Here is a 16,161-nt window from a genome sequence, read left to right on the forward strand (position 1 = left end):
CTCTACCATTCCAAAATTCCCTACAAAATGTTGACTTTTTCAGAGCGGTTTAGCCAGTTTAACTATATGAAATTTTGAACAGTGCTACTAATTTTTAGTTATTATTATTTTTACTAACTGTTTAAACACAAATCAATGGAATATTACTACACTGAAACAATGGTTTGATTAAGATTTGTTTCCACACAGGTATGGAGCTGTTGGTCTCTTTGGCTGCTCATGGACGTGTTAATAAACTGAACTTCCTAGCTGAGGAAGTAAAACTTGGCTTATAGGAAGTGGATCCAAGGCAGAAAAGTGGATGTTTGTGTGGTGCACATATGATGAAAACATTCCTGTTGCATTTGTTTCTCTCATTGGTTGAGTGATATGATTTATGTGAGGATAATCTGGACACAAGCAGTCCCTGTTTGTTTTCAGCCTTTTTTCTTTTTTCTTTTTTTTTTTTTACACCTTTAACAGATTAAATTACAGTACCCCAGTACTGTACAAATGAGGACAATAAATACTTGATGTTTTTTCTCAAAGAGTCAGAGTGCAGAGCAAGTCTGTAAGTAGCCTTGAACTCAGTTATCTAAAACAAAAACAAAAATCTGCCAAAAAAAAAAAAGGCACAAAGTCACTTATTCAAGACACAAAACGTAGTAGAAAACATTTGCAAATAAAGGAAATTATATGTTTATTTTTAATTATAATTCTAGTGACTGGGGAGGAGGACGTATGCTTCCATAAAATGTGCAGATTAATCCTGAGCTTAGGCAACTCGTCTTCATCCTATTAGCATTGGTGTTACTCAGTTTTTCTCTTTTCAAAGGGAACTGTTGGGGTTTTATGTTCTTCTTTTGTTGGTGGTCTTTTTGCTTTTAACTTATCATTGTTCTAACAGTGGTTTCAAAATTGATTTGTAAATCTGTGTATATTGACTGCTTACTATTAAATTAACTGAACTAGAGGCCTGAAGTGGACTAATTAGGCCATAACTTTTGAAACGTTTTTGCATTGTTTTGACTAACTGCAAACTTTTCAGTCCCCTCAGTGATGTTTATTTCTATTTGTACCCTAGGAAGTACATTGCGTTCATTCAGTAGTTCATTAAAAATCACTGCCTGTAAGATGGGAGGAAGCTTCCACTAGCAGCTATTTCAGGACAGTATTTCTTCTTAAAGCTTATAAGCTTTGATGCATCATAACCATGGTTTTCTTCCTAAAATACTTCTGTTACTGGAACAGTAACAGTAACAGTTTAGTGGATAGAATTGAAGTGGAGGGATCTTAAACCTGCATCTTGAATAATTCTAATTTACCTAGAAGTAAAACATTCACTGCATTTGTATAATCTCTCAAGGTGTTGTAATGTATTTAGACCTGGCTATGTAAGGGAAAAAAGAGCAATAATAGGGATTTGATGTTCTAGTTGTAGCAAACATATGTAAATGTAATCTTTCTGTATATGAAAAAGGAACTACCTAGCACAATTATTTCTCTTGAAGGCAATGGTGTTTGTGTATGCTGTTTATGGAAAACATACTCTGACCCACTAAGCTGCTGATTTGGTCCAGTGGAGCATGTGCTAGAGGGTACAGCACCAATCAGACACAAAATGGACTTTGCTTCAGAGAAGAGTGCTACAGAAGTGTAAGGTAAGTGCCTAGTTCTTCATAATCAAAGGCTGCAACACCTACATTAACTTGGAGAAGAGGAAAGAAACTTTTTCTGATGTTTTCTGTGTTTCCTAACATTACTGACAGTGGCGGTTGGGGTAGGAGGTAAAAAGTATGGAGAGCGTTCCCAGTGACTGGAGCATCTTGCATTTAATGTCATTTTATCTATTTACATATTTCGACAGTGTGAATTAATTCCACCTTTGTCATGAATTAATGTCACATGGGTTATGTACTGAATGCATAGCTCAGTGAAGAATGAGAAGGCAGATCTGTCGGTCATTTAGGGGGAGGGAGAGAAGAGAAAGAAGAAAGCAAAAGAAAAAGAGAATTTGAGTGGTTTGTAATTGAAGGAAATAGATGTGTGAAAGATGAGTAACAAGAATGTGTATGCACTGCATCTCTTCTCTTAGATGTCCCTGTCTTTCTGGAGAATGCTTGGTATTGGTTCTGTCTGAATTTTCTTTTTTCTCTCTACGGATATGTTCCTAGGCAGGGAGGGTCCTCAGAACCAGAGTATCATTTCAGCTTTTGAGAAGTGAAGACTGATGTAGAGAGTGGTCAGTGATCTTTATGAGACTAATAATGTTCATGCCACTGTAAGTTAAACTATGCGGAAACATTTACATACCACTTCTATATGTGTGTATAATAGACATGGGGTAAATGGTGTGATGGCCAGGTTGGTATTTATACCAGCTGAGGCAAAGATAAAAATGAGCTTACATCTTGCATTAGGTATATTTTGGAGTCTCAACTCCGTGCCATTTCCTGCTTAGCACTACGAGTGGTAGAAAGCAAAAGTAAGATTTGTACACATCTATTTTTGCTGCCAGTAGTATTTCATCACTGCAGATGACTGTTCAGAACAATTTCAAGCCTAGTTACGTGGATTACCTTTTGCACTACTTCTTCCATAGTTATTATCACTGGTGGGATTACTCTAAAGTACTCTGCAATACTGAGAAAGAGCTCTGATTTAAAAAAGCAAAAACCAGAGTTATCAGACACTAGTATAAATTGCAGGCTACTCAGCTACCACAGTTTAAGCCTGTTGCACTCGCTTCCTGCACATTTCCTTCACATTCTGGTTACTTCGATGAACTGGCTGCAGAAGTACGGACTTATGCTTTGAAAGCTAGTCAAGGCCCCTGTCTTTTTGCATACTATTACAATCATAAGAAACAGGCTAAGGCATCTTGGCCTGTGGCACTTAGCCTACCCCTAGAATTTTAGGTGATATTTTTCTAACCAAAACCTACTAGAGATTAACCATATCTCTAATTAACATCTCACACCTCTGCAGTGGTGGTACCTCAAACTCTTGCATTGGTTTCTCAAAACATTGTTCACTTGCTCTGTTTAAAGCATTCCTTCCCCCTCCCTTATTATCTAGTTCAAACTTTTCCTTCCTTAGCCTTAAGCTATTGCTCCTTCTTCCATCTGAGACTAAGCAATTCCCTCTTTTCATTTATCTTACTGTCTTGATGATAATAATAGACTATGAGCCAGTCACCTCTATTCACTCTAAAAATTGAGTTCACTCTGCTTTTTGCTGCCCTCCTTTGTATTCTCTAGTTTTCTTAAAGCCTCCACAAGCAGGAGACCTGGCCAACAAAGTATTTTAGGGAGGCAGGCCTACCTATAGGGCATTATTTTTAAAAAATACCCCATCACTCTAAAGCAACTATGATAGTATGAAGTATGAATATCTACTTTGAGTTTTGTTGATCCATGAACAAGATGTCCTATAGAAAAGAGAGATCCCATGCAATCAGTTTTTAGTTAATGAAAATTTATCAGTGAGATAAAATGATTCTCAGATTTTATCTATTACTAAAATGCAACTTGTCTCCTACTTCAGTAATGCACGAACAGCCATGAAGCCTTGTGGCCTTTTTTCTTGTTCCTGGCAACCACACGGCTGGTCAAAAAGTTTTCCTTGACCACGCTGACTTACTGCAATGTCAAGGACAGGTAGAAGGAATAATTTGGTCTCCATCCCAAGTCATTGATTTGTCTGATATTTGAAAACTACAGTATTGTGGTGGTAATAATTCCATGATACTGGAGAAAATGGTCTAAGTATGTGCTTTCCATCTTTCTGAATAATGGTGCTATGTTATGAATAATACAGTTTGCCATAAGAACTTGTCTTTGGACAACAAGGAAGTCTTGTGTAGTTCCCAGAGAAAAAATTCAAGTACTTGTATCGAATACTCGCACAGTACAGCAGTAGGTCAAAATGTATTTAAGTTAAAATGTGGCTTCTGAGTCACTCTCTCGGTTTACACGAACCGCAGGACCATTTCTGGCAGTTCAGAAAGGACCATTTCGAGCAGCCGCTACTGAGTGTCAATGAAATGGAACAAGCTCTTCAATGTTTCGCCTTCCTTATGGTACTCTCCTGCTTTCTCCTTCCCTTCTCAGACCTGGTTTATCTCTGCAAGATTTGCTCTCTGCATCCTTTCTCTTGGGATCTGGAATACATCTCTCTCTCTCTCTCTCCTGTGATTCAGTTTCTTTCTGAGAGTTTTCAAAAAGTCCTCATTGGGTAATTAGATGATTCTGGGACAGTGCATTGTGCCAGTTTTCAAGATACGTCGCTGTTAGAATCAGAAGGGACTGTTCTGACCTCGTGCATGAGATGAATACTGAATTTCAATGCAGTCGCTTTTATGTCTAGCTTCTGTCTGGACTTTGTGTCTGAGGTGACTATTTACTTAAATGCATATTCTACTATGTCTTGTACTATTTGGGTCAGGTGTCAGAAAAGTCTGTTTTAACATAACACCTATTTATTTAAACATCATTTGCATGCGGCTCAAATATGTACTGCTTTCAGATGGAGCAAGAGGAAGGCAAAGATGTCTGTATCCCAAATGACTTTGTTCCCCATGGTATAGATTAGGATGGAGTGGCTTGATTATTCCCTGTGCCTATTGCTGTTTTTTTCTTCATTATGAAAGCAGCTGTTCAGAAAGTAGTCTAGTGCAAGCTAGAGGAAGGTTTGGTATACCGATCAGAATTGTAATCAGTCTTTTTTTTTTAGTGGGTATTAAAATGTGTGGAATGAGTTGGCCACTTGGTGGCAAAGCTGAATGGCAAATAAAGTGCTGTTCTGCTTTTTTAGTATTGCTTTTATTTGACTGGTGTTTGTGGGAGATTTGAGGTAAACTGCCGGCTTTATAAAGGGATGCTGACTTCTGCCTGCACAGCTGTATTTCAGTAATTGCTCTAACTTCCAACAATCGTTACGCTGTTGTGGTCCTAGTACAAATTGTTTGCTTTGTTGAAGACAAGAGGAAGTGAATCAAACAGCTTTTCTTTCACTGTGAGGTTATATTTGGTAAGTCGGGGCAATGTGAGTGAAGGCCCTTTCTAGAGACTCTAGCTGATTTAGAGACAACACTACCTGAAAGCTTCAGTAGCAAGCTAAAGGACTTGAATGTAGTTCAGTAATGTCTCTCACTAATACCAGTTTTGTGTTGTTCTTATGTCAAATGCACTTACTCTCTATACGTTGATGAGACAAGGTGAAATATATTCAAGAAAACCAAGCAAACATCAACAACAAGAGAGCAATAAAAAGCTAAAGTAAATGTGCTAGCTAACTTCTCTTCCTAGGTGCTGTTCTAAAAATAATATTTAAAAAACGATAATTCAAATTAAAGTTTTATATAGCGATATGACATCATTTATAACATCACCCTGATATATTTTGCAGGGCAGGCAACAAGCTGATGCAGCAAGCTTGCATCTGCATGAGCCTTTTCCTCAGGAGATGGTACCTGGCTATCACTGGATGTATTTCAGCATGGTAACCACAAGGTAGGCTGTCTGGAAGCTGATGTCATTGCCTCTCACCGTGGCATCAGAGCAAAATTATAAGTTGCTCTGAAAGTAATGCCTCTATTTTTTTATATGAATCTACAACAGCTATGAAGAGCTCAATAATACTATTTGATAGGGGCATTTCTCAGCTACCAAACACTATTTTTTCATCCCAGTCACAACCATTAGCTATGTATTTTCGCCAGCCTGTTTTGGCAGTATATGGGACAACTGCATTTTTCTCTTGTCGTTTCACACTGTCAAACATCAAACCTGCATTTATTACCGAGCTTCACTTTATTCTAAAAGCCTCTGAATTCATTATTTTTTCTTTGTTCCAGCGGGTGCACTTCAAGCTAATTCTAAGGCAATGTGAGCAATGTGTACTTACTGCCCTCCCTACCCCACATTCTCACTGCGTATTCTGAGCTGATAGATATGGATGACGTTGAAGCAAATGAGCTTTTTTCCATCTAAGAACGAGACCCTTTAAATTGGTTGTACAATGACAGACATTTGCAGAACATGTGGTACAAAGTAGTAATTCCTACTACTGGGGAGCTTAGCAGAAAATCCAGAGTAGTGATCCCGGATTTCTTTGTGGTACATGCTCTAATGTATCCCAGCTCTCTGTGTGCCTGCACACAGTGAATTAATAGAATTATATTTTCTAAAGCTGTTTTGAAGTCTTAGTTAGTCCATTAATAAATAACCTGATGCCTATGATTCTGATTCCCTTAAGTGTAGCAGTTGCTTCTGATGAATGTCTTTAATTTTAAAGTGATATTTCATTCAAAATTCCTCACCTGGACTGTCTTGGCCATGTAATAAATTATATTAAGAAGTCAAACCAAGCTCTTGGGTAAGCTATCAGTTTTTTATCAGCATTTTTGGTGGTCAAGCAGCTTTTCGTGCTCAAACTGATGGGTACTGACCCTCAGCTGTCAGTCTTCTGACCTGGATAGGGCAAAGAGCAATGCTTCACTGTTGGCTTTGGAACCGTGTTTCCAGTTCCTGATTCACTGTGGGGAGTAGCTCGGTACAGCTCTTACACATTTCTTGCTTATTAGCCGTAATGCAAAGCAGCAACTGTATAAGATGTATGCTGTGTCTGTGTACGTATAGCTTTATGTACGTGCATAGATGTCTGCTGGATAGTGCTGGGCTTGTTGGCAGTTAACACAGTAAATGGCTTCAGTTTATAGCCTCGTTCAGAGGGGTTTTGACACAGGTGCGGGTTGGAAGCTGCCGGTGCTGCCGCTCCGCTCCGTAGGCCGCTTTACAAAATGGCTCCCCGGTCGCGGGGGCGGCTCCGCGGAGCTCTCCATGGTGGCGGCTCCGCACGGTTCCGCCGCCCCTCTATTGATGAGGCCCTAACGCGGCCGGGCCGTGGGGCGTGGAAGCGTCGTGGCGCCGCCGGTACCGCCGCCACCTCCCCGATCCGGGGCAGCCCTCAGGGCCGTGCCGCATCCCCCGCCCCTTCCTGTGCGCGCCGCCCCGCACGGAGCTGTGTACAGCCCCGCTCCGTTCCGTTCTCGCCGCCGTCTCGTGGCAGCCCGGAGTTTGGCCCCGCTCCCGCAGTCCCGTCGTGGGGCGGCGGCGCGGTGCATGCCGGGCCCGAGGCGGCCCGTCCCTTCGCCGCGCTTGGAGCTGGGAGCCGCGCCTGCCGCCATGTTCCGCCCGGCCGCCGCCGCCCGGGCCCTGTAGCCGACGCCGCCCCGCGCCCGTCTCCCGCCAGCCCGCGGGCGGAGGAGGCGGACGAAGGCGCCCAGCAGCAGCCGCCGGAGCCCGGCAGCGCTCAGCGATGTCCGCCAAGGAGGGGAGCAAGGTGCTGCTGCTGCCGCCACACGCCACCAGCGAGCGCGCCGTCAAGGGTGAGCCAGCCGAGGGCGACGGGCCGGACCCCCGGCGGGAACCGGGTGTCCCTGGGCGGGGGGCGAGGAAAAGCGCTTTGTTCCGCGGGGAGACGCCGCGCCGGGGGAACGCGCCGCTCGGCCTTGAGTGGGGGCTGAGCCGGGACAGCGGCCTCGCGTAGCCCTGTAGGCCTGTACCGCGGCTCGGCGTGCGGCCCGGCCGCAACCGGCTCCGTCCCGTGGGGGCTTCTCGCCTGGGGGGCGTCGGGCCCTTCGTGCCGTTCGCTGCTTCCCGCACATCGATGCTGGCAGCGCAGGGGCAAGGAGAGCCGCAGCCTCCTGCTGTTGGCGGTCGGTTCTGATGAGCAGACTCACCTTGATTCGTTTCTTCCTGGGTGTCAGGGTTTTACTGATAGTCTCTGAAGGCCGAACGTTGCACTGCTGGGAGGTAAAGGTGAAACGTTTCCAAGCAGATAGCTGTGTGACACTGAGGCCGTCTGGTGAACACAGTGCTGTGAAACGCAGCTTGCCGAATGTGTCATCTTAGCGTTTCAAGGAGAGTGACCCTTTGCAACTGTAGCAATGTACTTGTTAGATTGAACCTTTCTGTCTGGATGATGCCATCAGCGATGAACATTGTGGCTCTTTGTTTGCCTGGATGACAGGTAGCACCCACAGGTCTGACATGGTGCTGAGTTTGGCCGTGGCTCTGGGGCAGCTGGAGATCCATGGCTCTGTACAGAGCAGTCTGGTCGCAAGGCTGGCATTCCTAAGAATGCACAATGCAGCTGATTTCAGAGGAGAGATCCCATTAATTGGGAAATGAAGAGGATTCTTTTCAGCAAGTGCTAATTAAAGTCTCGGAAGCTTACAATGTTTTGGAGATTTGGACTTTTCCCAGCGTGCTGGAAACCTTTGCTCACAGTGAGTTGCTGCCCATTTGGGGTTGCTTAACCTGTTGATTTGTCTGAACACATTGTGAGCTGAAAAAGATAGAACTGGCAAATTAGGGACCTGTGTTAATTAGGGCTGTTGGTGCTAAACTGTTGTAACAGCGTTTAGGCTTGCTAAGGTCTTATACCTCTACTGCAATCTGCTGTAACAAATGTTAAGTTCTTCAGAACCTGCTGATTTCCAAAGGCTTCCTAACCGTGTGTTAGGTGTTGCCTTTGAATCTGCTAAAAAGGGTAATTAGGGCTTGCTTCATCCTAGCAGGATCACAGCCTGAGGCTACAGTGTTTCCCTGAACCTGGTTGTGTGGGATACAGAGATGTTGTAAAGGATAAGCAGGCCTTGGTACCTTCATGTGGCAGAACTGCAGCCAGTTCAGTGTTCATACAATGTCATTTTTCTCTTCTTTGTGCTGTCCTGCCTGCTCTGTACCTGCCATGCTGAACTGTGGGGTTCTGGAGGGAGCTGTGCTCTTAGTACGAAGGGCAGATTGCTCTGCCGGTCCCTGCCCCAATGAGGTGCCGTGCAGCTTGAAATATTTCCACAGCAACCCCAGCGATGCAGGATTGCAGGTTGTGTCAGGGCACAGCGGGTGTATCCATGCAACAGAAATACATTTGTTGAAAGCATGTTAAAATGTGACATCTCCGTTCACAAATAGACTTGCTACCTCTCACATATGGGGAGTGCTCCCCATGCTCTTACCTATGGCATGACGAACAGACTACAGGGATGGTGATGCTGGTTTAAAATAGGTGGGCCCTCTGCTTTTGTCATGTCAGCACTGTGTGCCAGGAGACAGAAAATATTAGTTTATTCTGGTGAAAAGGCATGGACCGGGTGGAAGTGTTGAATGGTTAAATAACACCCTGTGCTTTTTAATTCTTGAATGCTGAAGAATCATTGTTGAACTCAAAGCTTTTTGATAAAGTATCTAGTCCATCACTGATAGTTATTAATGAATTAATTTCCTGGAACACATTTCTGGGGATCTTCTTAAGGGAATCATTTTTCACCAGATTTCAGAAGCACCGTTGGTTGGAAAACCACGTCAGAGGATCTGATTTCTTGAATGCTGTCAGCTCCGCTCCCAGAAGAAATCTGTTTGAGGCATCCAGGTTTTCTGCCTCTCGTTGCTGAGGCGTTTCATTTATAACATCTCAGTTCCCTGAGAACAGCCACAGAGCTTGGAAGCAAAATGCAGTGATGTTACCTGGTGTGACTGTGCAGTAGAGCATTGGGCTGTAGTTGGTTCTCAAATCTGCTGAAGAAGAAACACGAGTTCAGGACTTTGTGCTTGCTGCTATTTCCAGCACTTTATCTATTACTCTTATTTCAGCTTTTTCTTGGTGGAAAGGGGAAAAGCAACAGAAACTATTAAAAATAAGATGCCATGAGAAGTTAAATTCTTCATTGTTAATACGTGTTGGCAGAAGTGGGCAAGAGACACTCGCAAGAAAAAAACATTAGCTACTAATGATGTGATAATTGAATTATTAATTGAATTGCATACAAATAGTTTGTTGATTAGTGAAGGTAGGGTAATAATTAGGGTATGGCCTCCTTTTTGTTTTGACCTGTATATTTGTCTGCTCATCAGAGGTGCCCATGTCTAAGAAATACCTGAGATGTTGTCAGGTAGAACATTCACATTGGACGTGTATGTAACACAGTCATGGCTTCAGATGTGCTGTGTGTGCCACCTGCCTGCATTGGCCTTGCATGTCTTTCAAATAAGAACTACAAATCGGTGTCTACTTGTATTATAGTATATTAAAAGCTCTTTTTAATTTTTATTTTATTTCTGAGTTAAACTGTCTAAGTAATCTGTACTTGCAGTTTCTCCTATAAATGATTGGTTAGCTGTGGAATTGAAATGCATAGATTCGCTGGTGACAGGGCAAGGGGAAATGGCCTCAGGTTGTGCCAGGGTAAGTTTAGGGTGGATATCAGGAAACACTTCTTTACAGAAAGGGTTGTTAAGCACTGGAATAGGCTCCCCAGGGAGAGTTGTTAGAATGTGGGTAGTATGGTTAGGTTGTGGTTGGACTCAATGATTTTTAAAGTCTTCTCCAACCTGAGCCATTCTGTGATTTGATGTTTGATGGCCCGTCAGATGGCCAGGCTTCTGTTCCTGCATGTGACAGAGAAGAGAAAAGGTACCTGTCTTCTTGATTTGCTGCCTTCTGAGGTGCCCTCTTTATTTCTGAAGAACACAGTCTTGTGCTGCCTTGTGGAAGATAGCATTCAAACTGCTGTTTGTATTTAATGGCTGGATCTGGTTCTTCTGACTTTATTTTTGTGATGAGTGACTGCCTTTGGTCAACATATGTGAAGGTGATGTCTGCTTTTCTGGAGATGGGATACTTCAAGATACCTTTGATTTGTATAAAAGCTATGATGAAGTGTGATAGATAGATGGTCATTTTTAGTTATTAAATGATAGTTCATTGAAGCAACTCAACTACTCGACAAATCCCAATGAAAAGTAGCTCACGGTTTAGCCTTGAGCAGGATCGTAAATTGAAATACTAATAGCTACTTTTTGACAGTGACATCCATGAAGGAGAAGGAGAATTGTTGTAATATTTGACTTCATAATACGGACACACAGATGAAAGGATAGGTGCATACAAGCAACACCATGACTGGAAAATACAGATAGGCCCTTAGAATGCCTGATTAGCCTGATTGCAAACTGATGGAGGAGCAGGAGGCTATTGAAGAGACTATTAACGCTTTGGGGGAAAAAGAAATCATAGTTATGATGTGGGAGAGAAAATGGAATGGAACAGAAATCTGATGAGTTAATGTTTGAATAGTCATGTGTGGTCTTTCTCATTTTTTGAGGGAACAGTGAGAATGCATGAACTGTAAACAATAACAACAAGCAGGAAACAAAAAACCCACACCTGCCTTAATTTCAGTAGGGCTGGCTGGCAGGTGAGGCTTGGGGTGGCAACTACTTTCATCTGTGTTTGTGATGGAAAAGCCTAAGAGCTCTTTCCCAGGTGTCAATTTCTTTTTTTTCCCCAAATGGGACTGAAGGAGCCTCACAGAAATCTAAATGGTTTCAGTACCTACCAACAGTATGAAGCTTAAAAAGTGTATATCCTGGGACCAAAAGACATTTTTCAAGTGGTGCTAATGGAATTTTTTTTTTCTTTAGGTTTTTGGGTGCAAAATTGCTGATCTATTTTCTGTAGCCTGTGGCATAACTCATCTTCTGAGTCTGAGAAGTGGAGCACAGCAGCATTTTTACCAAGCTCCAGATTGAACTGAAGAGCTGTAGATCAGTGAGTTTAATTTAAGCAGACTCGCAGCACTTGTGAAAGAGTAGACTGACTCAGTCCCTGGAGAAATATGGTATTAAAGAGGAATTGGTCCAGTTTTCATAGAAGGAAATCCAGAGAAATTTTTAGCATTTTTTTTGGAGGAACCAGTGATGTGATTGATCCAGGCAAAGCCATTGATCATGTTCCCTCATCAGAGTCTTTATAAGAAGCAAAGGAGGAAATGGCCTCTTTTGGGTCAAAATTTGTTAGGAAAGAAAATACACTGATGTGTAATAAACTTCTGTATTTGAAGGAGATGAACATTGGTCTTCTGCGCCCTTTAAATATATTCTTAAATTATTTAGAAAACGGAGTGAATAGCAAAGTAATAGTGCTTCCTTGTGATAGCAAACTTATAGAGGTGTCTCAGAAGGCTTTTGTTAGACTGAGCAAGTGGTTAGTGAAGCTGTAGGAGATACAGCTGTGATGAAGGCCAAGTAGTAGAGACTACAGGGGAGGAACATCCTTTGCTGTGGCGAGCACTGGAAATAAACGTTAGGGTCTGTATGGGTGGTATTGTGACAGTACTGGTTTGGTGACTGTTGAACAGACTGATGGAAATTCAGGGATTGTTAGAAGATCAGTTCAGGACAAAGAGGAAGCAGCAGCAGCTATTCCATACATCTTGTGTCAGATATTCATCTGGAATGGCAGCATCTAATTTTTGGTCCCCTGTCCTGGTTTCTTCTTTATCTAGAGATATGTTCAGCAGCAGAGGGTGCATTTTGTGCAAGGTAGAACAGATAATTATAAATCTGTAACTTGGAGAAGGGGTAGATACATGAGATGCATTGTTGGGTACTGCCTACAGCAGTTCTTACTAGAAAAGATTAATAGGAAGCAACTGCAATTTCTGTTTTCCAGTGAGAAGGAGAAAAGTAGCACTGAACATTTTCCTGAACTGAGTACGAAGGAAAGGTGAAATGCTTTTTCATATAGCATGAATAAATGAATTTGTAATTTAAATTGTGGAATTCATAGCAATTACATGCAGTAATTAAACTTGTTTCTCTGGAGGAAATCCTTAAGCCACCCTGTTTGGAACATGAAGCACAGTGATTTCCATCGGGGCAGAAGCACATTTAAACTCTAAATAATCTCTTAGCATAACAGTGCGGTCCTTTTTAAGGATGGTCCTCCCACTTGTGGTTTTCAGACAAGTAATATTTCTTTTCTGAGAGAAATTTTCAAAAGCATTCACCAAATGAATAGAAAAAAAGCTCAGCGTAAAAGGTGAATGCAACTTGACATGTTGGGCATAACCATGGTTTCATCTGAGATTTATAATTTCATGGAATTTTTAAGACTGCAAGAGATAAAAGAAATAGTGCCCGCAGTGCTTTAGCAAAGCTTCAAGGTTGACAGGGTCGTTTGTCTAAGCTTAAAGAACACTTGACGCTGTAGCAAGAGACGTGCCTTTAAAGGAACTTGAATAAGGGGATAATTTTTGTGGCATTTCGGAGTAATGCTTTAATTCACAAGGAACTGACTTTGTACTGCATTGTTTGGGATGAGTAGGGTAACTTGTATCTTTTGACACCTATTGATTCTAGCTTTCTGATTCAAGAAGATGCTGTCATGTGTTAGCGTTTAAGTAATACTGTCAAGGTTGCAGGTCTGTAGGCCAACCATCTGTGATGTCTTCATCCTATTCTTCATGTGATGTCTGACCAAGTGAAAAAGGACAATTGGATGTATTCTGTCCTGGTAGTAGTAGTCATGGGTGCTATTCTAATTGGTTCATTATAAATATTTGCAGAGACAGGTGAATACTTCCGGGAATGGACCAAAAGATAAGCTAGGAATTAGGGTTTGTTATTTTTCTGAATGCTGGTTTGTAGTTGGCAATGCATTTGTAAAACCTAAACCCCCATAAGCCCACAAAACACAGCCAAACAAACACTGACAACAATGCTGGCAAAGTGAAATGCTGGCTTTTCTTCACAGAGCACTGTAGTTGTATTCACTTATGAGTTGTATTCATTTATGAGCCAGCAGTGAGTATGCACTTGCCTCCTAGGAGGAGATTTGGGGGGCAGCCCTGTCCATGGCTGGGGCTTGGAACAAGATGGTCTTCAAGGTCCCATCCAGCTGAAACCATTCTGACGTTTGTGGAGACACAATGTGTGTTTCATGCATATCTGCCACCAATGCATCACATTATTCCCTTGTATTAAATTGGGAGATCTGACACAAACCCAATGTGTTTTGTAAGTAACCTTTATGATATGATCTGAGGCTTTACCTGTGAAATCAAAAACACTTTTAAAGCATAAAATGGTAACTGAGCAGTTGGGTGTGCTTGTAAAGCCAAAGCCCAGTTTATAGAGCATGACATGGGGTCCTTATTGCAGAGGAAAAAGGGCTCGTTTTTCTTTCATAGTCGAACAGAGAAGAGAATTATTTAAGTTTGGAGGTCTTAGGAGCAGTTCCATGCTTGCTTGTGGGTGTACATTGTACAGTTGATCCCTTACGCTTTTTCCTACCATTTGTCTAGGAGCTTTGATCTCATCTTGTTTCATGAACCTTTTCCAACAGGGTGCCTCTGATACAAACCAGGTTTAACCACAGTTAGTAACATGGGCACATCTACCAGTGTGGTTTAAATTTACAGCATCTACATGTTAGATTTTATTAGCAGCTACTGTTGTAGTCAGTTACTAGGCAATGTGAGATCTGCTTTGGGTCTGGAAGTAGCATGTTTGTGTTAGTTGCCATACTGCTCCTCTCCACAGGGATTATTGCATTGAGTGGAGTGCCACACTAATGTAATTTTTCTGCTCCTGAAGCTCTTCACAGCGTGCTGCAAATTTATCCATTCGGGTTGATGATGACTTTTGGATCTCTATGGCATGTTTGTTTATAAGGTGTAAATGAATGAGCCCAGAGATTCATGAAGATCTGTCTATAGAACTAAGTTTAGAAGTGGGTTGTTGGTTGGGTGTTTTTTTTTTTCATCTGATATCTCTGTTTTAAGTCACACTACAACATAAAGATCATTTTCTTCTTTGCAAATGTACGTTAGTAGGAATAGAAAACATCATCACCTTTTGCTGACAGAACCAAGTTACTCTTCCCCCCCCCCCCCCGGCTTTAGTGTTTAAAGTTTTGAATCACTGCACTTAAAACTGTACCATCCATGTTTTACAATGAAATCGATTGTGTTTTACTGGTAAGCAACAGTTTGAGTTAGAAAATCCTGTGTGTTGTTGTAAATCATGGTGTGTTATCATTGTTACTAAGATCTCCACTTTTATTGATGGGATGTAATCTGTTACTTTGTATCAGAGCGTGTACTGCTTTAGCATTGCTCTCAGTGCTTATCTGTTGCTTAGCTTTGCAGGGAGTGGAAGAAGGGATTCCTTTAATGACCAACACCATGTTATTTCCTTGGGGTAATTCCTGTTAATTACCATTCTGTTGCAGTCCCAAGAGCACAGGTTCTGCACAAAGACTTTGAAACACACAGATTGTATTTCAGTCTTGGAACACATTGTGCTGCAGTTCTTTTTCCTTAGGCTATGACATTCTATTACTACTTCATCAAAGGTTTAATTAAACCCATTAGTTTGCAGAAATGGTCTGCATGCTTCAAAAATGGTCATCCTTAACCTACTAAAATGTTATTTTAGTCTATTTTTCAGAGGTATCAGTTCTTAACATAGTATTAAATGTTGAGATAAAAAGCCTGAATTGGAAAGAATCAATTCTTATAAAAAGTGTTGCTGGTTTATTCCAATTGAGTGATGCAGGTTAAGTCACTGCTGTGTTTTATTCTTCCTTCTCCGAAGGCTGTTCTAAAACATGTTCTTCTTGGGCAGTGCATATAGTGCAGGGAAAAAGGTTTTTGTTAAACTCCAAGGAAATAATTTTAAGGCTTCTGATACTGATACTAACATTCATGATTTTGGTACATTAAAGATAACCCCTGGATATCCGGTTTTTCCATTTCAAGCATAATTTCTATAAATATATTAATTAAAACTCAAATCAGTAGTTGTTGAAATAGAATCTGATCTGAAAAAATATTACCTGGACCCTTAACAAAGTTCTCCCTGCCACATGCTGAGAACTCTTGAGGTATTTCCAGACTGTCAGAAGGAAGAGGTCAGCACCATCCTTCTGAACTGTGAGGCCATTGACAGTCACAGTACGTCAGTAATGATTTGTGCGAGAGCAAAGCCGGTCATCTCAGCATCCAGTTCTCTGCCATGTCCTACATCTATTCAGGAAGTCTCCAGAAAGAAAAAAGGTTTGTCTTTTACCTAAGTAGGTCATTTTCCAGGAGTAGTTCTGGAGCCAATGAAGCACAGTTAAAACTGCATCTCAGTGTTGATTGACTGGTTCTGTGAAGGCATGATCTTTCATGCTTTTGTAACAGCTAAAGCAGGAGAATTCTACCTGGTGAGTTGTCTGATATCTCATGAAAGGGTGAGCTCAACTTGGCATTATTGAAGGCATCTGTGGTCCCATCCCCTCAAAGGAACTGCCTGCTTTTGTAAGCTTACATGAACTTGACACCTGCAA

The 16,161-nt window shown here is 41.8% G+C and overlaps 1 protein-coding gene across 5 annotated transcripts in view; it reads left to right on the forward strand.

Moving 5' to 3' along the window:
* Window positions 1-7,007: 7,007 nt before the first annotated feature.
* PPP3CB (protein phosphatase 3 catalytic subunit beta) overlaps window positions 7,008-16,161 on the forward strand; it is a 48,024-nt gene continuing 38,870 nt past the window's right edge. For 3 of the 5 annotated variants that reach the window (XM_032445588.1, XM_015866511.2, XM_015866514.2), the window contains exon 1: window positions 7,009-7,369. In XM_032445588.1, coding sequence (XP_032301479.1) covers window positions 7,300-7,369 — 70 coding nt within the window. In that variant the 5' untranslated portion in view covers window positions 7,009-7,299. Of the gene's footprint in view, window positions 7,370-16,161 lie in introns of all 5 variants that reach the window. The other 2 variants (XM_015866512.2, XM_015866515.2) reach the window with 1 other exon arrangement.

This window comes from Coturnix japonica, chromosome 6, assembly GCF_001577835.2.
Source record: "Coturnix japonica isolate 7356 chromosome 6, Coturnix japonica 2.1, whole genome shotgun sequence".
NCBI lineage: Eukaryota > Metazoa > Chordata > Aves > Galliformes > Phasianidae > Coturnix > Coturnix japonica.